This window comes from Lathyrus oleraceus, chromosome 5 (genome assembly GCF_024323335.1).
Source record: "Lathyrus oleraceus cultivar Zhongwan6 chromosome 5, CAAS_Psat_ZW6_1.0, whole genome shotgun sequence".
NCBI lineage: Eukaryota > Viridiplantae > Streptophyta > Magnoliopsida > Fabales > Fabaceae > Lathyrus > Lathyrus oleraceus.
Window position 1 is genome coordinate 65,063,584 of NC_066583.1, and position 23,261 is coordinate 65,086,844.

Consider the following 23,261-nt stretch of genomic DNA (forward strand, 5'->3'; position numbering starts at 1 on the left):
AAGGACAAGTCACTATTTGAAGGGACAGATGAATCTTTGCCCCTTGAGGTCATTGCCAATGCGCTTCACATGGATGAAAAGGAAGCAAAAGACAACTTAGAGACCAAAGGGAATACCAAAGGGTTTTCACTAAGTTTTCTTTTGGAAAGAGCTCATACCCTGTTGAAGGCAGAAAGTTGGGATGCTTGTTAATGTTTTCAAGGAACCACAAGGATTGCCTCCTAAAAGACAGCAAGAACATGATATACACTTATTGACCGGCCAGTGCCCAATTAATGTTCGACCATATCGCTACCCTCACCACCACAAGACAAAAATTGAGAAACAAGTGAAGGAGTTACTACTGTCTGGTGTGATCAGACCTAGCGAGAGTTCCTTTTCAAGTCTGATTATTCTAGTCAAGAAGAAGGATAACTCTTGGAGGATGTGTGTTGACTACCGTGCTTTAAATAAGGTAACTATTCCGGATAAGTTTCCTATCCAGGTCATTGATGAGTTATTGGATGAGTTACATGGTGCACGATACTTTTCCAAAATTGATCTTAAGTCTGGCTACCACCAAGTACGCATGCGAAAAGAAGACATTCATAAAACAACTTTCCGCACTCATGAGGGTCATTATGAATTCTTAGTGATGCCTTTTGGTTTAACAAATTCTCCATCCACCTTTCAAGCATTAATGAATGAAGTTTTCAAGCCAATGTTGCGGAGGTATGTTTTAGTATTTTTTGCCGACATTTTAGTGTATAGTATGACGTGGCCAGACCATATTCTACATGTGAATTGAGTTTTAAGTGTGCTAGCTGAGCAACAATTGGTGGCCAATCAAAAGAAATGTTCGTTTGGCCAATTGTCGGTTGAGTATTTGGGTCACGTGATTTCTCATGAAGGGGTTTCTATGGATCCATCGAAAAGCAGCAGTGTGGTAGAATGGCATGTGCCAAAGAATGTCAAAGGTGTCAGAGGATTCCTGGGATTGACCGGGAATTACAGAAAGTTCATTCGTGACTATGGCAAGATTGCAAGACCATTAACTGATTTGACTAAGAAAGAGGGTTTTAAGTGGGGAGCCAAGGAACAAGCAGCTTTTGAGGAACTTAAGCACAAGGTAACTTCAGCCCTAGTTTTAGCATTGCTTGACTTCACCAAAGAATTCTTCATTGAGAGTGATGCATCTGACAATGGGTTGGGTGCAATCTTAATATAAGACAAGAAGCCTATCGCATTTTTCAGCAAGGGACTCAGTGATCATAATTTGAACAAATCAGCATATGAAAAACAATTAATGGTTGTGGCTCTCGCAATCCAACATTGGCGCCCATATCTCATAGGGAACAAGTTCACGGTGTGCACATATCAAAAGAGTTTGAAACAATTAATGTAGCAACGTGTAACCACAATGGATCAACAAAATTGGGTGGCTAAGCTTTTGGGATATCAATTTGATGTAGTCTATAAACCTGGTCTTGAGAACAAGGGTGCTGATGCGTTATCCCGTCAGTTTGATACATCCCCAAACAACACCATGACGGTCCTTGCTGATTCAGATGACAAGTTAATCCTTAATTTTATGATTTTCCGTCATGAATGGTTAGATTTCAAGGTTGTCCATGAAGAAGTACAACAGGATCCAACATTGCATGCAATCATTTTGGCTTTACAAAAGGGGGAAACCATAAAACCTGGGTTTGCACTACAAAATGGGGTTCTTTTGTATTAGGACAGATTAGTTGTGTCTGCTTCATCTACTTTTGTTCCTATAATTCTCAAGGAATTTCACAGTACCCCTCAGGGTGGGCATTCCGGGTTTTATCGCACTTATAGTTGTTTGGCTGCTAATTTGTATTGGATTGGTATGAAGAAGGATATCCAGAATTTTATGCAGAAATGTATTGTCTGTCAATGCAACAAGTATGCAACTTCAACACCCGATGGTCTTCTCCAGCCACTTCCAATACCAAATCAAGTGTGGGCAGATACTTTTATGGACTTCATTACTGGTCTTCCAAAGTCCAAGGGATTCGAAGCCATTTTTGTGGTGGTAGACCGACTATCAAAATATGCTCATTTCATCCTTCTTAAGCGTCCCTATTCTGCAAGATCTTTGGCTGAAACTTTCACCAAAGAAGTGGTCCGACTTCACCGAATTCCGGAATCTATTGTGAGTGACAGAGATCACATCTTTGTTAGTAATTTATGGAAGGAACTCTTTAAACAACAAGGTACATATTTGAAGCTCAGCACTGCATACCACCCTCAGACTAATGGTCAAACAGAAGTAGTTAACCGTTGTTTGGAGACTTTTCTTTGTTGTTTTATTGCTGACCAGCCTAAGACTTGGGCCATGTGGCTTTCTTGGGCAGAATATTGGTACAACACTACTTTTCATGCTTCTACAGGTACAACTCCATTTGAAGTGGTGTATGGTCGTCCCCCTTCGGTAATCACTAATTATTTGCCGGGCGAAGTTAAAGTGTAAGATGTTCAACGAGACTTGGCTATCGTGATGAATGCTTGCGACAACTGAAGCATCATCTAGCTCGTGCTCGTGACCGGATGAAGACACAGGCAGATAGACATCGTAAAGAATGCTCTTACGCAGTTGGTGACTTGGTTTTCTTGGAGTTGAGACCTTTGTGCAACAACCTGTTGTGGCTAAAATCCGTCCCAAGTTGTCTCCAAGGTATTTTGGCCCGTTTAAGGTGATTGAACGGGTTGGGGTTGTTGCTTACAGGTTGGAGTTACATCCCACCTCTCGGATCCATCCTGTTTTCCATGTTTCTTTGCTTAAGAAAGCGGTTGGTGATGGTGTTGTTAATCCAACTCTCCCTGCTAGTTTAGAGATTAATGAAGACTCAGTGTGGGAACCAGAGACAGCTTTAGACCAAAGGACAGTGATCTGACGGGGTATATCTACTTCTCAAGTTCTTATCCATTGGAAGAACAAGACTATTGAGGAAGCTACTTGGGAAGATAAGGATTTCATCACTGTTCAATTTCCATCCTTCAGCCTTGAGGACAAGGTTGTTTCTCTTGGAGGTGGCATTGATAGCGCACAGACTAAGGAGAAGGGTAAACCTGTCATTTAGAGGGTTTATCAAAGGAGAAATAAAATAAGTAATATAATTTTATTGTGTTAGTTTAAATTCAAATAGTTAGTTATTGGGTGATGTTTTGGATGATATATAAGTTATGGTTTATTGCTTTTTTAGGGGAGTGAAAAGTTTATTTGGAAGTTACTAGGTCTGAAGAAGTTATCTTCTAAGAGAGCAACTGCTCTTGTAGATTTTCAGATTGTATTTCTTTTATTTTATCAATAAAAATTCGCAAGTTCCTTGCAATTTCTCTTTCTCTATAATTATGTTCTACCGGAGCACTGTTCATCGTATCAAGTGCAATCACTTTTGCGCCTCCATCTTCTTCGGTGGCATCCGGTAGGTCGGACGAATTTGCACTTTTGCCTCCATCTTCTCCGGTGGCATCCGGTAGGTCGGACTAATTTGATACGATGAACAGTGCCCCGATAGAACAAAATTACAGAGAAAGAAATTGCAAAGAACTTGCAAATTTTTATAAATAAAATAAAAGAAATACAATTTGAAAAACTACAAGAACAGTTTGTTCTCTTAGAAGATAACTTCTTCTGGCCTAGTAACTTCCAAATAAACTTCTCACTCCCCTAAAAAACAATAAACAACAATTTATATATCATCCAAAACATCAACCAATAACTAACTATTTGAATTTAAACTAACCCAATAAAATTATATTACTTATTTATTTTATTTCTCCTTTGATAAATCCTCCAAATGACAAATTTACCCTTCTCCTTAGTCTGTGCACTATCAATCCATGTGTCATTATTTGCTATTGTTAGTGGGGCCCTAGTTTTAAGCTTTAGTTGTTAGACTCGTGGCTTTGATAGGAATAGTTGTTTCTATAGCTTGCAGTTAGTACATCTGATGTTACATTAATTCTTTCAATACAATAAAATTCATCTCGTTTTGCTCGATTAACACTTGTTGGGGATTAAGGATCCTAATTACATTTATATTAGAAAAGGGGGAGATGTCCAATCTCACATTTGAGCATGCATGCATGTCATACACAATAAGCGCTTGAATAAACTTCACGAAATCAACGTAAAAGCTCTGCACACATACAACCCAGACTCGTGTTTTCTACAACTGAATATCTCCTAATGAATCATCACATTGGAATGGATACAAACAAACTACAAAATCTTTTAGCAATGAAATCCCCTGCATTTTCTGTTATACACTGATTTGATCCGTTTTGGGGGAGGGGTGAGTATGGAACCCATATCTATCTCCATTCTTTATGTATTCAAGCTAGGATTCCAAATTTCATTATTGTCTACTTCACAGCTCAAAAGTATGCACCCATAAGTTTCAGGGCAAACCAAATTTGGACAAGGCTGATTGGAATAAAGTCCAGAATGCCTGTGATGAGCTTTGGTCATCGGCTTTTATTTTAATTTGTGACTTAGCCGATGAAGTGTTGATTATACATTCTACAAGATATATTGATGCTTCTTCCGCATTTTGAGCAAAGAAAAAGAATTTGAAATTAGGAGCCTGGCCGCCGGATGCAATGCACTGTATCGAATGACTTTGCATGTGCCGAAGGAGTGCGTGGGGAGTCGTCAAGGATGCAACTCCAAGAGGACTTAAAGAATATTCCTGCATCATATTATTAAATGTTACAAACCAAAAATAAACCAAAATGCTAGACATCCTTTGATTTGTTGTCGTACAGTATTATTTAGTTGGCTTGCCAATGAATACTGGTTGAAGAATTAAATCATGTCAATGATGTCGTATTAAAAAAACTGAAATTATAATTTCGAAGCAAACCTCTGATAACGATATTGGTAGTTGACGCCATTTTTGCTGAAATGTGCCAGGATCCAGTACAGCTTTTGGGTTGAGGGTCAATGGGGGAGGTGGCGGCGTGGTAGCAGTCCCAACTGAAAAATCAAAACCAAGCAGATCATCTATTGCCGAGATAGATGCTGGAGCTTGACCAGTTGCGCTTGTACTTGAAAATGCCAAATCTGCAAGTGGTTGTGAAGTAGCAGAAGCAGAAGGGGCAGATCCATTATAGGAAGGAGCATTATAGGCAGAACCATTACTACCAGGATCTCTAACATCATCTTTTTCTGTGGTACTTAGAAGCAGATCCTTGTCATTTTCCTCCACTCTCTGAGCAGGAACAACAGAATCTCCTGATTCTGCATTAATAGATAGATTTCCAAGTTCATCTGAAAACTCAAATGTCCCTCGGTGTTCCTTATCGGTGAACATGTAAGAAGGCTGGATGAATTTGCTATCGTTAGTTTGACAGAATTTAATATACAACAATAAGAGAGGGAGGGGAAGAAATAGACCAGGATCACTATAATATAAACATGTTTCAAACATCCGATAGTAAAAAACGAAGTGTTAGCTTGTCACCGTGTGTGTAACTCTCAAGCCATGGCATTGAAGCACAAGTGTAGATGAATTATGAGGTTTCACATTATTGACATGTTAAAAATAAAAATCCTAACATAATTATCTAGAATGTCCCAGGTTATTCAACAGTTGACACAAGACTCAACATGACATGATTAGAATGCCACAAGTTATTCAATAGAGGAGAAAACATAGCTTAAATGGTAAGATGACCCAATTATCATCTTTTCCTTCATTTTATTGTTATATCCGTTTATATAAACCACAGATTCTAAGACGGACACATTGATGCCGTCCATGTCAAAAACATAAGACACCAATACATATATATTTGTTTTTTAGAATTAAATAAATTATGAACATTTATAAAATATCTAAATTGAGAAGAGAAAAAAAATATCAAAAACATTGATCAATTTGTTTTGTTACAAGAATATAATCTAATACAAGATATGTTAGTATGTCACCTTTATTCATCCATCCCAACCAAAAAAACTTACAAAAAAGTAATCAAATTTGGGATATTTAGCCCCCTCATTGTTTTTTACATACCTGATTAAAATATTGCTATATTACTTAAAAAAATTCTTTGTTAAATCACGTGTCCATTATTACCAAAGATGAGTGTGTTGTGTCTGAGAAATATCCAAAGTGTGTCCAATCAAAGAAAAAAAAAAGTCTAAACACTGTGTCGCTCGGAACACGCCTAACCAATGAGTGTTTGTACTTCATAGTTAAAACATAAAATATTATCGCAGTAAATTGTGTTCATTATAAACCAACCTCTTGGAGGCAATTCAGTAGATAGTTACCTTTTGGTATACAACAGACAAACTGTTAAATTCATCAAATATGCGATCTTTAACTTCACTGCTCTGAGTATCTGCAAATACGGAAACTGCTTGTTTGGGAGGGTTGACCACACTCTCTGCCACTGATACATTGTATTGTAGAAGCCTGTAATAAAATAAGGCCCTATCATGAACATCCTGCAATCAACAAAAGCACATGTAACACAATGCTGCTGACGCAAACAAGTATTTAAATTGCATTGTTTGGACAATTCAAATAGTAGGCAGTAACAACTCAAACCTGGTGAAAGTCAGCAAGACCTGCGGCCAGCGCAGCTCCTAACGCTTTCTGAGTCTCAGGGGGTCTCTTAAAGAAACACTTCATTACTGCAGTAAGAAGATGTAAGCGAACCTGCATCAAGACAAAAGTTACCCATGCTTCAAATAAGTGATGAAGACATGAAATATCTTCTTTTATTTACCAGATTAAAAAAAGATTTGATGATTAACATGCAACCGCAAGGAGGTGTCAATGATGTATGCATATTTTCTATTAAATATAGCCATAGAATTATAGGACAATAAAGTTATATTCTTGTCCAGATCAAAACCCAACATGACTTCCACCTCTATTCTCCATGAATATATGAAGAATTTAGGATGAATCAAAATGTTTGTACTTTTCATGTTTCTGCTGAGGCAGGAGGGAATTATTGAAGTAGGGGTCATCAAGTGTAAAAAGAACAAGTGGATAACGTTTATGCCTATGCCTTGTCACACCATTGGTAGGTACAAACCCAACAATGAATACTTGGCAGACATGGGTAGTCATGGTATGACTGCAGTGATTCACGTCTCTACTGGGGCTGGAGGGAATTAGTGAATCAGCCAATTTTGAAGTGCCAAAAGAATAGATGAATAATGCTTGCGGCTGTGCTATGTGACAATTGTCATGATACTTTAAATTAAACCAACTTGTTACCCAAAAAAAAACTTATGAAACTATGTATTTGAAAACATAATGTAAAATATTATATTTACACCGACAGTTATTAAAACAAACACAGTATAGCTTATCCCATCAGTGAGTTGAATCTTGGCTGCTTTGAGCTCGGAATTGCAAACTGAACGGGTCAAAATTACAGACCAAAGATTTAGTCAAACTCACTCACTCACAAACAGGACTATTTAACACAACACCACTTAACTGTGAAATTTATTACCAAATATGCATAAAGTAGGTCGCGAGCAACAAACTCACTGCCCCTGCCCCCTATATAACTACGTAGAATCTATGACTTAATAGCTATGCCCCCATGGGATTATACACACACACACATGTGCATAAAATTTATCATACATGAAGAAAAGAACCACTAATTATAACATCAAACCAAGTTCATAACTTTCATTAAAAAAATCAATTAAGTTCATAACCATAAAAAACAATTAAGTGCATAAAAAATAAAGTTTAGGACTATGGGTCGTAACAACAGATCCCCTCAAAATTAGAAAACCCTAATTGTACTGATTGTTGAGAGGAACTTGGTAAGGCTCCTACGCAAGGCCCAGTTCAGCCATCACCGTCAAATAAACAAGGTTCCAGGTTTTCCCATCAAACCCGACCAGGGTCTCTTTCATTAAAAAAAAAGGTTTTTTGTGAGAAAAAAAAGGATAGATTTATGGAAATACAACTAGGAATTGACTCGCGGTTTTGATGCAATTTCACGATCCTGCAATTCCTGATCCCATGTGCATCGCCGCACCATGGGATCTTCAAAGATTGTGGGATCGTGGGATGTTACAAGGTGACCCATGGTCCTCAGAATATTGGCCCGTGAGATTTAACAACTACTGTCTAGGCTCTAGCGACAACCGTGTCCAATATAGTATATCGGGGGCCGCTTCTGGCACTAGAGCTGACTAATATGGGACTTCCTGGTATCAATAACACTATATCAACCTTAGTTTTTAAGTGTCTTCCCTCTTCAAATTTCAAAATTATCAACATTAAACTGATTGGATGAAAAATAATTATTTGTAGTGAATATTTGAATTGTTGTTTTACAAGAATTTTGCTCATACACATTTTCATTAACTCAATACTATAGTGATGTTCGAAATGGTTATGAGTCTAAATATATTTTCACCTTACCTTGTAACCTAAACTATGGCTTGAATTTTGAAAAAATATTCATGCTTCCCAGGTTAATTTCAATAAGATTATACGTATTAAATTTCAACTGAGAACATTATTAACTGTTCAACAGCATCAGATACTGAAATATAAATCATAAATGTAACATTACAAGACTGTGAACCATAAAAAGAGATATGTATACTACCTCGGCAGAATGCTCCTCGTCCCAATTTTCAATTAGACTTTCCAGGACATATGGAGCATCATGCATCTCCTGAGAATATTCCCCTAACATCCATATGAGAGCTGCCTTAGCCTTAGGTTCTTGGACATTGTTGCTACTGATATTCCCAACAACAGCAATACAATCCTGACTCCATTGAGGATATTTTCTTAGAAGATCTTTCACAAGCACCTGCATAAAATGAACTTTCAAATTTGTCAGTCCATTCCATCACTACGAGATCAAATCAAAATGTCATGATTTTTACACGTATTCATATATTAATGGGAAGCACTGCAATATTACTCGGGCAAAAATTCCAGGGTAACTAGCAGGTATTCGTCATATTTACCAGAGCTTCAGATGTAACATAGTCCTTTTCCATCTCCAGAAACTGTAGAAGTCGATCAACAATAGCATTGACATCATACTGCTGCAATGCTATCTTTCCAACAGCCCGAATAGATTCCCTTGCAATTGGGATGTCAACATTTGCAGCATATTCACATAATTCTGTCACTGAAGTGGGACACAAAAAGTTCTTGTGTAAGCATTACCAGAATGAAAAGGGGGCGAATGAAACTGGGGATCAAAAACATCAAAAGGAAAAATGCAATTAGCATAATTTCTCCCTCTCTAACCCCCTTTTTTCTCTAGCACATTGGGGGAGCCACTTACCTATCTCGTAGGTGTTACTTTCATTTGCAACTGCAGTCAGCATTTCAAGCTTCAACTTTTTGACATACGATGGTTCATTATACTGGCAATAGAAGTGTTTGTAGTCTGAGGAAAATATATAAGGGGCACGCATGACCAAGAGATGCAGGTGGCTAAGAATTGCATAAGATTGTTCCGGACTTCCTGAGCTCACTTGAGTTAAGAGAGGGGCCTTGATACGCTCATATACCTGAACAACAAGAAATTGAATCAGAAATCACATTGCTCCTGGCAAGCAACCAATCAAAATAACTACAAGATCAAAACAAAAGGTTTAAATAATAAAAGTGATAGTTTAAATAGGTTTCACATATGATATAATAAAATAACACATTTATTCACATACAAATTAACAATATTGATGTATATGACCTGTTGATTTCTTTTTGCTAGAATGAAGCATGTAATTCTTATGCTTCTTGAGTACATTGTCGATCTTTATTTTTCTCCTAGTTGCTAAATATTGTACTATGTAACATATATGACATAGCGTTTGTAATCAATGTTATAAATACCGATTCATATACTTCATATACTAGTCATGCATATAAATAAGATCAGTGTTGACAAATAGGCAAATCCGTAATTTAAATCATATACCACCTACAAACTGAGGGTGCATAAACATGACATTAACACCTCTAACTGGCACCAAAAAATAAAACATTCCCCAAACATAAGACACATCACGGCATGATGGAAATAAAGAAATAGCAAGGAATTCAAAACATAAATTAAACTAAGTTAGATCTTTTTGGGAGGCACATATAGTCATGTACATATTTTTAGGGGTGTCTGGAAGAGTTTATTAGAACTTATATTATGACATAAACAATTGTACAAGTGCATGAGAGAGATTATAAAAATAGTTTGTGACATGTCTATCAGAAACAGCATATACAGAGATTATGCAAACTTCGCTCTCATTTCCTCTTCTATTGTAAAACATTTATACGAAATCTCTTACATGATCAGCACTTATTGAATAAGCATTTAATTAAGCTATTTACCCAAACACACTGTTAATTATTGACAGGATAGGATGTAAAAAAAACAATACAAACCAAACCATACACAAAAACAGGATTTTAAAAAAACAGATATGGAGCCAAAGGAAACAATTATCAACAATTGAGCTGCTCGTGAGCTAGACAAGCCAAGCATCATTGTTAAATTGACTAAACGAGCTTCAGTATACTGATCAGGCTTATATATGCAATACAGAATCCATGGTGAACTGAGCCAAACTAGTTTCAACCAAAAGAACTCACAGATGGCTTAGTTTACTTGCATCCCTAAGGCTAAGGTCACAACAATAACTCAACTATGTGTCAATATATGAATACCACAAGCCTCCCCTTTCCAGAACCTTAATGAGAAATGCATGTCCTCCATTACAAGATAGAAATCTAGTATAATCTATGCCAGAGAATGAAATGTATAGTCAAATAATCACCTATGTTATAAAGAAAAACAGGTAGTATAAATAATGGTTTCACGCACACACACAAATCAATACATACCTGCTGATGAACATCAGCCATAGACAAAGTCAAGTGCAGAAATACTTTTATAGTTGCCAAGACAACAGCACCATTTGCATGCTGGAGTCTATCTTCAAGGAGATTCATTATATCAAATATTTCACTGTTATCTGAAGGGATGTACTTGGCCACTAATTCCATCACAAGACATTGTGCCCATTCACTAAATTCCTTAATGCTGCATGTTGCAAAACAAGAAACTGATAAGTTTAAAAATTAGTATTTTTTCAAAATACTACAACTGCTATTATCTCTGACGCCTGCCACAACAAAAAAAAAACACATTTTATAGTCTAAAACGAACACAATTAGCCACTAAGGTATTCAAAATTCTTATTCATATTTGTGAAGTAACTATTCAGTCAACCACTTACTCCCACAATAATATCAAGTATAATTGATTTACAGTTGTATAGAAGGACAAAGAAACTAGAATGTTGGCAGATTATATACAGTAGCTATAGCATTTGTCAAAATGAAAACTAGAAAGATATAAAAAAAAAGTTTACACGGGAATACCAGAGGGTGGTTAAGAAGTTTCAGTATATCTGGTATGTGTCGATAATGAAAAACATTAATTCAACACCATAGCTTTCCTAAGTAGTTCAAAAATTACCGGAAAGCAAGAAACTACTTGAGAAAATATTACCGATTGAGAAAGTAATAAACAACTGGCTTGCTATGCAGAGTCTCTCTTTCCCTGGCTGCTTCCTCTGAGGTGGTCGACTCTAAGGTCCAAATTTCTTGTAAACCAGACAAACAATTTGCAACTACCTGATGAAACAAACATCACCATGTATAAGTGTAAATTCATTTGGCAAATGCTGTCATTTCTAATTTTTGTAATAGGAAGAATTTTGCCATCCTGATATATTCATGAACAACAAAAGAAAGAACAAAGAAAGGAACATTTTTTTAAGGAGCATAAGGAATTTAAAAATATAGTAGTTAGTGGAAGTTCAGCTTAATGTGTAATATACACTTCATTTTGACAAGTGATAACAGATTAAACTCACATGATGAGAGAAAAACGAATAAGAAAATGAGAACAACATCAATCTTTTATATTATATCTTAAGGTCAAGGAAATCAAATTATCTGTAATGAAGCTACAAAGAAGAAAATAGAAAAATTCACGGAACATGTTGTAGGGGCTGATAATAATAATAATAATAATAATAATAATAATTAAAAAAATAATTCTGGCTAACAGCTTAGAAGGTTGACATGCCCAGCCAAATATAATAAATTATAAGTGGAAAAAAAACTAAAATGAAATGATTTATAATATGAGTATGAATACATGCCTTTATACTATAAGAGGCGAGAGCAATCGATCCCTGTCTAATAGATGGGGGATCATACTATAATGTAGAGTGAAGTGTGCTTACAAAAGAAAATAAGGGCCAAAGCTCCCAACTATGGAGCTAACTCCTATCACAAAAAAAGCACACGCCAAACAAAAAGGAATAACCCCCTTCATTAACTCCCCCCTCAATTTACATTCCCTTTCCCCTTTTTACTATTCGGTAACTGAATCCACCAAGAAACCGACTAACACTATTGATTGGATTATGTAAATTAGATTTGTTCTAAGGGAATCTCTTAAGTCTAACAAAGTTGAACAGAACTGTTGTGATTTATCATAGGTTGGTGATGAAGTCACCAGAAAAACATAATCCTCACCTGAGTATCCTGGTCATTGAGCATCAAATGCTTCAGTGTTTCTGGAAAATCCGCATCCATACATGTCGTTGCTGATATATGATACAGTTTCAAAACCCCAATAACTGCCACCGTCCTGACATAACTATTATTATCCTTCAACCCTGACCCTAAAGGCCCAACCAAATACTCCACCAAATTCGCCACTCGGAGTGAACACAAACTCCTCAATGCTAGTCCTCGAATCATTGGATCCTGATCCTTGCAATCCCTTTGTAGAAAATTAATCGTCAAGAGAGCAAGATCGGGATTGACCTTGGCATAGTTTCCAACATACAGATAACACATTTTTTTCAAAACAATGTCTGATGTCGCCGAGCACATCACCATCTCCCCAAAAAGAGCAGAGACATCAATACCTATAGTCATGTTGGATATCACCTTCTTAAAAAGATCCCTCTTAGAATCATCAGTACCCGGAGCTCGGCTACCAGCAAGCTGCCGGAGCTGTAATTTTAAATCAGAGACTTCACTCTTCCTGGTTAAAATCAAACATTAGGTCAAGACTCAAAGTGACACAAGTACATAACACCCCGGAGAAGAAACAATCCACCACATGTACAAAAAATAACTGTAATAATATCAATAATAGAGAACACATTTGAGATATAAAAAAAAAATAGGACAAAAAGCAGCGGCATTGGATCTGCAATGTTCATGATAACCTAGAAAATGCGTATATCCAAAATGCAGCAATTGATATGCGATGGTTACATCGATGAGTTCGAATTGAAATTGTGGATCGTTCAAATAGAAAACAAGTGAGACGAAGAGATGAGTGTGGGAACGGACCCGGACGGTTGAGACGGGGAGGGAGATCGTTGAGATTGCGGTGGTGGAGGAGCCATGGCCACTGGAAGTTGACTGATAACAACCGTTCTGGCAATTCGCGCCGTCTTTGAAAGAAAGTGAGATCTGAACAAAGATAGATGATGATGATGATGACGATGAAGATCGGTAGTTGTGGATTGCAGTGATGATTCAGCTTGTAACTTTTTTTTTATCAAAAATGGAGTCGATAAAATTGGGATATACGGTAACTTGAAATTTGGGAATGAGAAAAGGTGTGATGAAAAATATAAAATTGAAATTGAAAATTATTACACCTGCAGATACGGTTTTTTCGACGTAGTAGAAGCTGAAGTGGCGAGATCTGATTGCCTTATATTGTCTCTCTATTTTACCCTTCCTAGACAGTTATGAGATTGTTAAATTAGTGTAAGTTTGATTTCAATTTTCGTGCATCCAAAATTGATTATATTTTCTTAAAATTGATTTACTTAATTTTAGAATTTATAGTTTTGTAATCTAAACGTGATTTTGAATTTTAGATCAAAATTTTCTATTCAATTTAAGTTAAACCCAAAAAAAAAAACTATTTTACATAATCAATTCATTCAAAATTAATTTCTTATGTAAAGCTGAACGAAAATCAATTTTACACAATCAATTTATTCAAAATTAATATTTTTCATGTAAAATAAAAGACGCTCTAAAAGTAAATCTATTGGAATTAAACTCAAAATTTTGAGTAATTTCAGGTCAATCTTGGTGAACAAGATTTAATCAACCGATCAAATTATCACTTATTTTTCACTCTTCACTGGAGTGAATCAACTAACATTGATTGCAAGATTATATCAATGTTACATAATCAATTCATTCAAAATTAATATTTTTCATGTAAAATAAAAAACGCTCTAAAAGTAAATCTATTGGAATTAAACTCAAAATTTTGAGTAATTCCGGGTCAATCTTGATGAACAAGATTTAATCAACCGATCAAATTATCACTTATTTTTCACTCTTCACTCGAGTGAATCAACTAACATTGATTGCAAGATTATATCGCTGCACAATGATGATGAAAACAAGAAAAGAAAATTGAAAAAGAAAGAAGATTAGGATTTAACGAAAATTGGGGAACGAGATGATTTCTGCAAAGTCTTTATCGGCCTACAGCCTATGGAAAATCTCGTTAATTTTGCAACTGCAAATGATTACAAGATTTTTATGAAAATAGGGGTTACTCCCTCTTTTCATAATTGACCTAGCTTACTCCCTAAGTTAAAGCACAAAAATTACAAAGGCCCAAAATACATATTTTTGTCTATGTCAAATTTTGTGTCAATCAACATGCTTCAACACTTCGACATCTGATACAACTCGACGCACACTACATGTGTTTGCCATATCTTTGTCTTTGTCGAGCACTACCTACTTCGACACAAGGAATTACAATTCAACAGACCACCTAGTTCATTGTGTATAAGTTATCTACATCCATCATATACCTTAACTTCTTAAACACTTCGACTTGCACTCCTTTCGTCATGATATATGCAATATGATTCTCAGCTTTGCAGTGTTTCAAGTTCAGCTTCGCTTCTGCTACCTACTCTCGAAGATAATGGAACCTTGTTTCGATGTGCTTGCTTCGTCCATGTGTTATCGGATTCTTCGCTAGATTGATAGCGGACATGTTGTCGATCTTCATGGTAGCTCCATGATTCTTCCCTTTAATCTCCTCGACCAGATTCACCATCCATGTTGTTTGACATGCACAAAGAGAATCAGTTATGTACTTTGTTTCACACGGCGACAGTGTCACTACTGGTTCCTTTCCCGAACTCCAAGCAACTGGTGCACCACCTAACATAAACACATAATCAATTATGGATTTTCTATCATCAGCATCACTACACCAACTTAAGTCGGTGTATCCCACTAGCTTGCATTCTTTTCATTCATCAGCTACAGGAAACAAAATATCATAGTCGAGAGTTCCTTTCAGATACCTTAGTATCCTCTTCGTCGCTTCTAGGTGTGATACCTTTGGCTTCTGCGTGAATCTACTCACCATACCTACACTATATGCTAGATCATGCATTATGTGACAAAGATATTGAAATGATCCAATGAGTCTTTTGTACTACGTTGGATTGACATCATCTTCATTTGTTTCTTTCGACAGTTGTAATTTAGGCTCAGCTGGAGTCGAAGTTGGGTTGCAATCCTGCATCTCAAATCTCTTGTGTATTTTGCATGCATATCTTCTTTGGTGCATCATCAAGCCTCTACTACTCTTATAGAATTCGATGGCAAGGAAATATGAGAGATTTCCCAAGTATGACATTTCAAACTCCTCACTTAGGTCATGTTTGAAATCTTCGATTTCCTTCTTGCAACTTCATGTTATCAACAGGTCATCGACATAGAGACATAGTATAAGCAAATCATTATTGCTTCTCCTTACATATACTTTATGCTCAGTTGTGCACTTCACAAATTCATTCTCCCTTAGAAAGTTATCTACCTTCTTATTCCAAGCTCTTGGAGCTTGCTTAAGTCCATACATAGCTTTATGCAGCTTGTATACCTTGCTTTCTTCGCCATGTTTCACAAACCCAACTAGTTGTGCAACATACACTTCTTCATATAATGGGTCATTCAGGAACACACATTTCACGTCCATCTGACACGTGTGCAATTTGTTCATGTTTATTAGACCAACAACCAACCTGATTGCTTCGATCCTAGCAACAGGTGCAAAAACTTAGTCGAAGTTGATTCCTTCTTTCTGAAAAAATACTTGTGTCGAGTTACTTCACCTTTGGGATTCAAATTCATATTGTTTACCCACTTCACATTGATTGCCTTCTTTCTTTTAGGCAATTTGACAAGTGACCAGATGTCGTTGTCTTCGATGGACTTTAGTTCCTCATTCATTGCTTTCACCCACCTTGTATCCTTCAAAGCCTCGGCTGTATTGACTGGTTTGACATCTGCATAGAAAGTATAATGTACCAGATCACCTTCATCATCGACCACATCATCTGATATAATCACACATTCTTGCAACCTTGCAGACATATGTCTTGTTCTTTTAGGCCTACTTGTGCTTGCTTGACCTCTGACTTATTCCTGTCGAACTTCTCTTTCGACTTCAATTGTTGGTTCTTCATATAATATTCGCATTGAATCTTTCTTAATATTTTCAGTCCAATCTCATTCCTTAAGCTCATTTATGATGACGTCCATGTTGATTACTACTTACTTGTTCACTAGGTCGAACAAATTGTAACCTTCAGTCGAATGATATCCTATTAGGATCATCTGACTCGACTTGTCATCAAGTTTTCTTCTCAACTGATCAAGCACATGTCTATGTGTTATAGATCCAAATACCTTCAGATGACTCAAACTAGGCTTGACACCAGACCAACATTCTTCTGGCATAACTCCTTCTAGCTTCTTCGTCGGAGATCTGTTCAAAATATATGTAGCTATCGACATTGCTTCTCCCCGTAGTTCTTTTGGTAGATGCTTGCCTTTCAACATACTTCTCACCATGTTCATGATGGCTATTTTATTGTGGAGTGTAGGGTGGCACCACCTCATGCACAATCCCTTCTTTCTCACATAGTTTTTCGAAGTCTTTCGACACATACTCTCTACCATCATCAGTCCTTAAAATCTTGAGCTTTCGACGACTTTGTCTTTTGACCTTAGATTTAAACTTGGCAACTACCTCGATCAATTTTCTTCTTGATCAGGAAAGTCCACATTTTTCGACTGAAATCATATATGAATGTGACAAAGTATATGTTAACTCCAATCGAATCCACCTGGATAAAACCATACACATCATAGTATATGACTTCAAGAATTGCCTCGACTTGCTTCCTGCATCCTTGTTGAAGTTGTTCTTGTGTTACATCGTCTGCACACATTCTTTACATGCTTCATTTGAAATGTCGATTTCTAGTAACCCTGAAACCATATTCCGTTTCTTCAGATCTCTGATGTCTTTGAAATTGAGATGGTTAAGTCTATAGTGCCATATTCATTCATCCATGCTAGTTGCAGTTGCAAGGCACTTGTGCTCCATCACATTAAGTTCAATCCTGAAGGTTCTATTATGAGACATAAGTGTTTTCAAGACTAACCTTCCACCTGAGCCAAGAACTCTCATCATCTTGTCTTTGATCGACACTTTATAGTTATTTTCGACCAATTGCCTCATGCTGAGCAAATTACTTTCCATGCTTGGTATGTATAGTACATTGGAAATTACTTACCTTTTGCCATTTTTCCTTATAATCAAAACATCACCAATACCTCCAACTGCTAGAGTATTGTCATTTGAAAATTTTATCATATTCTTCATTGGGGTTGCATGTTGACAAACCAATCTTTCCTACCAGTCACGTGTGATGAGCATCCTGAGTCAAAGTACCACTGGTCCTTGAATTTTTCTTCATCTCTTGTTGTGACCATCAATAACATCTCTTCTTCTTCATGATTTGCAAACTTTGCATCAATTTCTAGATTTTTATGTTTTTCAGGACAATCACTTGAGACTTGTGACAATTGAAACACTGAATGTGACTTTTGTCGGGTTTTCGATCACCACCTTTTCCTCTATCTACAACATCATGTATTTGGTTACTTTAGTATGATGGTCTTCTCCGATTCAACCAACCTCCTTCTTGCTAATTTCAAATAGTCGAATTGTTGTAGCCTCTTATACCTTTATTATCGACCCATTTCCATTTGCCTTTCTTTTCTGTTACTCATTGCGCTGACAAAGCCACATCACTCTTCGACTTGCCTGCAACTCTTTCATACATTCTTTGTTCTAGATTCAAGCAACCCTTTAAGCTCTTCCTTTGTCAATGCTAACAAATATTTCGGCTCTTCTATGGCTACTAACACATGGTCAAACTTCGGAGCCAATTACCTTAAGATCTTTGAAATAACTGATCTTGATGTCAACACTTCTCCACATACCTTGATTTGATTCACCAGTTTTGTAATCCTAGTGAAAAAATCAGTTATGCTTTCATTGTCTTTCATATGAAGAAATTTACATGTTCTTTTGTAATTTTGTAACCTCACATTTTTCACATTCTCTACGCCTCCAAACGATTTTTCAAGAATTTCACATGCTTCTTTCGCTGATTCAACATCACTAATATTTTCAAAAGTATCAAAATCAACATATTGATGGATTATAAAGAGAGCTTTATAATCTTTTTTCTTCAAGTAGTGTCACTCCCTTCTTCAAAAGATCCCAAAGATCTTGATAGAGAAAGATAACCTTTATCTGCTTGCACTAATTCTCGTCATTCTGATTCTTCATAATTGGGAGACTCACCGGAAAATGTTCGTTCGGATGATTCATCACCATCATGTTTTGCTTCCCACGAATCGCCCAGTCAGTGCTCTGATACCAGATGTTGGAATTAAACCCAGAACTTTGAGTAATTCCGAGTCAATCTCAATGAACAAGATTTAATCAACTAATCAAATTCCCACTTGTTCTTCACTATTCACTCGAGTGATTCAACCAACCTTAATTGCAAGATTGTATCGCTGCATAATGACGATGAAAACAATAAAATAAAATTGAATAAGAAAGAAGATTAGGGTTTGACGAAAATTGGGGAAGAAGATGATTTATGCAAAGTCTCTCTCTGTCCACAACCTGTGAAAGTTCTCGTTAATTTTGCAACTACAAGTGATTACAAGATTTTTATGAAAATATGGGTTACTCCCTATATTTATAATTGAGCTAGCTTTCTCTCTAAGCTAAAACCCAAAAATTATAAAGGCCTTAAATACCTATTTTGGTCTAAATCGAAACTCTGTGTCAAGCAACCTGCTTCGACACTTCGACATCCAATACAAGTCGACGCACACTACATGTTTCGATGCATTCTTGTTTCTGTCGAGCACTACCTGCTTCGACACAAGGAATTACAATTCAATGAAATCATCACTCTCGTTAAGAATGTGTAAATATTTGGTAATTTACTCATTAAAATTTGCGTCAAATGCTTTTGATATTGTTCGACATTCGTAAAAATTTAGTTTTTTGGTATAATTAATCATCTGGTTTCTTAAGTTAATCTTAAGTTCCGCTTTAGTCCCTTAAAAAATGTTACAATTCGGTCCCTTAAAATTAGTTCAGTTAGCATTATTGGTCCTTTCCGTTAACTTTACTAAGAAAAAGTTAAGATTTGCCAACGTGGTATGACAACTAAGCAATGCACTATATAATTACTAAGCAAAAGGATAAAAATATCATTATTTAAGGTTTTCACTTGTATCAAACATGTTTAATGTTTCATTCATCAAATCAAAATGCGTTTGCAGAAATTTTTGCAGTGTCTTTGATTCAAGTTGATTTTATTCTCAATCTCATATTTGTTTTTGGGTTTTTCTTTCTTGCGTTATAACCAAGCTTGTTTTCAAGTTGCATTTCATCTCTCTGGATCTTAAAGCTGCATTTCTAGGATTTTAATATTCTCCAATTTCAAATTTGTCAAGTAGTGCTTCCATTTAAACAGTTGGTTCCATTATTCGTAGAAACAAGAGGAGGGAGTGTTATTGCCAAGATGAATGTGTCCTTCGTACTGTGGGTGACATAAATAGTGTAAATTTTGGGGGGGAATTTTTGGGTTGTAGAAATTACATAAATCATATGAAAAAGGGTTGTAATTTCTTTAAGTGGTTAGATGACAAAATTGTTTATGAAAGGGATTTGAAGATTCAAAGGCAAAAGAAGGAAATTTACAAATTGAAGAATCAGGTTATCTACACTAGAGGATGGTTGAAAATGTCCATTGTGGTTGGAATTTTGAGCTTAGTGTTGAATGTTGTTTTTGTAACAGTTTATTTTTAGGTTGGAATTTTATCTGTCATGAGTGTATTGTATCTGCCATATATGAAATATATCTGTCAACATTGTTATATATTTTGGGTGCCTTTGGTTTATAAATGTACTTTTGTGTAATGAGTTTATGAGTGGAATATATATGTCATGATGTTATTAATGCCATCAACATTGTTATGAGTGAAATGTATTTGTCATGATGTTAATAGTGAAATGTTATTTGTAACTGCAATTTGTGTCGCATGAACATATCAGAGCAGAACTGCATATAATTTGGAACATGCAACATAACCATAACATTTCATATCATTCCAATAATAAGCCATAACCATAACTAAAGTGGAATTATAATCCATAAGTCATAAACTACAAAAGAGGCATTGTAATTCATATGTTACACAATAGTGGCATTATAAGCCATAAGTTACAAAAATTATCATTATAAGTCACAAACTACAAAATAAGCAGTGTAAGCCATATGTTGTACAAAAATGGCATAGTTAGTGCACATAAAAACAATAAAACTTAACTATTAGGGTTGAATCATAACAGGTTTTAGGCCTTTTTGAAGTCTCATTTTCTTTTTGGGTGGTTGCTGAGTTGAAGTTGCAGTTGATGTTGGTTGAGTTGAAGCAGCAGGAAATGTTGGTTGAGTTGAAGCAGCAGGCAGTGTTGGTTGAGTTAAAGTAGCAGTTGGTGTTGGTTGAGTTGAAGTAGCAACTGATGTTAGTTGAGTTGAAGTTGTAGGAAGCTTGCATGTGGCCTTGTTGTGACCATCCTTATGGCACCGACTACATTTGATACCAAAATTTGCTCGTTTGAGATGTGACTTATTTATCACTTGTTCTATAGCCTCCTTGTTCATTTTCTTCTTAGATATACCGAGTTTCATTTTTATGGGTGGTGGTTGTAGATCAACAACGTTTTTTTTATCCATAGAGATTCCTCATTAACTGTATATACCATTGGTGTATAGCAAGCCTTGTAACACTTATTTTTGTGATAGTCAGACACAAAATCATCAACTTCTAACTGTTGATCTTTCATGCATGAAATTGCATGACAACATGGCAGCCCTGTCAACATCCACCTTCTACATTAACATTCATGTTTTGAAAGATTAACAACAAACTTTTTTCCATTAAATGATATATGTCTAAACTCGTAGTCAAATTACCCTGCACGCATGTTACAAATGCAGAAAATAAGTATGAACCACTGCTATATCAAGTCATATGTTAATGTCTCAAACAAGTATGAACCAATGATATATTAAGTCATGTGTTAATGTCTCAAGCACAAGTATGAAGCATTACCTAGCAATCCAATAGTTTGTTCTTTGTGATTCCTTTTCCAATTTCTTTTTTATATTTGGTAGAATGTTACCATCAAATTTGGCAATCTTATTTTTGTTAGACTCCTTGCATCAGGTACACTCTTATTTCTTCAATCATAGTCACAATAGGCTTGGCTCTTGCAACTACAAATACTGAGTTGAATGCCTTTGACATGTTATTCACCAAAGTATCACACATTGGACTAGTTCTAAACCTTGATTTGCTCCAGAACCTTGGTGGAATCTTCCAAAGGTGCTTGAATGCCTTTTCATTAACACTTCTCATTTCATGCATTATTTTTCCCAAACATTTACATGAGTAGTAATAGTAGCCTTCCACATCAGTCCCTTTAGTTTAACACCTTGAAACTTCTTTATGAAATTGCTGGATAAATGCCTAACACAAATATCAAGTATCCAAATATCACATATCAAATATCAAACATGACTTATATCAAGTATCACAACATCAAGTATCCAAATATCACATATCAAATATCAAACATGACCTATATCAAGTATTCAAACATCAAGTATCCAAATATCACATATCAAATACGACTTATACAAGTATGAGTACCTAACACAAAACCTTTGGTAAACCTCTGGTAGAAACTCATCAAGTGTTGTCAATAAACCATGCATTATAGTTAAAACATGTCAGTCATTTCCACCTTAATATGTGAGAAATATTTAAAACATATCAGTCAATTCCACCTTTTGTTGATCACTTGTAAATATATAAGTCTTGCATAATCTGACACCTCCCAAATCAGATGTCAATAGCTCTAAAACCAACACCATGAATTTTTGGTTTCACACTTAACAACAATAAATGTTGTTGGGAACATTTGGTCATTTAGATCTTTCCCAATGGCTGCAAGTATTTGTCCACCATAATAGCCCTTTAAAAAACATTAATACAATCCTATGATATGTATGAACTTGAAGAAACTATCTTTGCAAGCTTTGAAGCATATATAAATCCTTTGGAAATGTGGATTCAAATACCTCTTAGGATGCTCATTACTTTTCTCTCCTCTTTGAATTGGTTGACTTATAATTTTCACAGTTGATATAGGATTTGCCCTTAACAACTCATGACCATAGTCATGGATTCTTGTACATTTATCCCTAAATGAACCATCAACAATGTCAACAGCAGGTGACTTTGCTATGTATGCAAGTGTCTTATTGATCCCTACATTCCACTTTTGTTTTGTTTTATCCATTATATCAATCAACATTAAATTAGGATTATCTCTTACATTAGTTTGAATCTTTTTACCCAACCATTTGGAATTAAGGAATCTAACCTTATAATCCATATTACATGTATGTTTGTCCATTATTTTTCTCAACAAACACACTCCCATGATGGATAACACATTGAAACCTATCAGACATGACCTATTCAGACCAAATAATGAAGAAATGAGTCTTTGAAGAAGTAGAAAACGACAAAGGTTTACTTTTTAACATAGTAAATAAGTTAGATGATCGTACCTTGGAAGAAAACTGGAAATAAACAATGAGCTAGGGATTTCTTCGTCTTTTTCGTCGCTCCAAGTATCGTCTTCTTCGTCGCTCTAACTCTTCTTCTTCACAACTAGGATTTCAGACTATG

At 35.9% G+C, this 23,261-nt stretch overlaps 1 protein-coding gene across 1 annotated transcript; it reads right to left on the reverse strand.

The window, feature by feature from the left end:
* Positions 1-4,101: 4,101 nt before the first annotated feature.
* Positions 4,102-13,762, reverse strand: LOC127085021 (beta-adaptin-like protein A). The gene is made up of 11 exons (XM_051025569.1): positions 13,410-13,762; positions 12,579-13,095; positions 11,542-11,666; positions 10,872-11,070; positions 9,310-9,538; positions 8,984-9,150; positions 8,614-8,823; positions 6,570-6,680; positions 6,290-6,466; positions 4,878-5,336; positions 4,102-4,703 (listed from the first exon to the last, which is right to left on the reverse strand). The coding sequence occupies exons 1-11, from the start codon at positions 13,463-13,465 to the stop codon at positions 4,413-4,415; spliced, it is 2,541 nt and encodes an 846-aa protein (XP_050881526.1). The 5' UTR covers positions 13,466-13,762; the 3' UTR covers positions 4,102-4,412.
* Between the last annotated feature and the right edge of the window lie 9,499 nt (positions 13,763-23,261).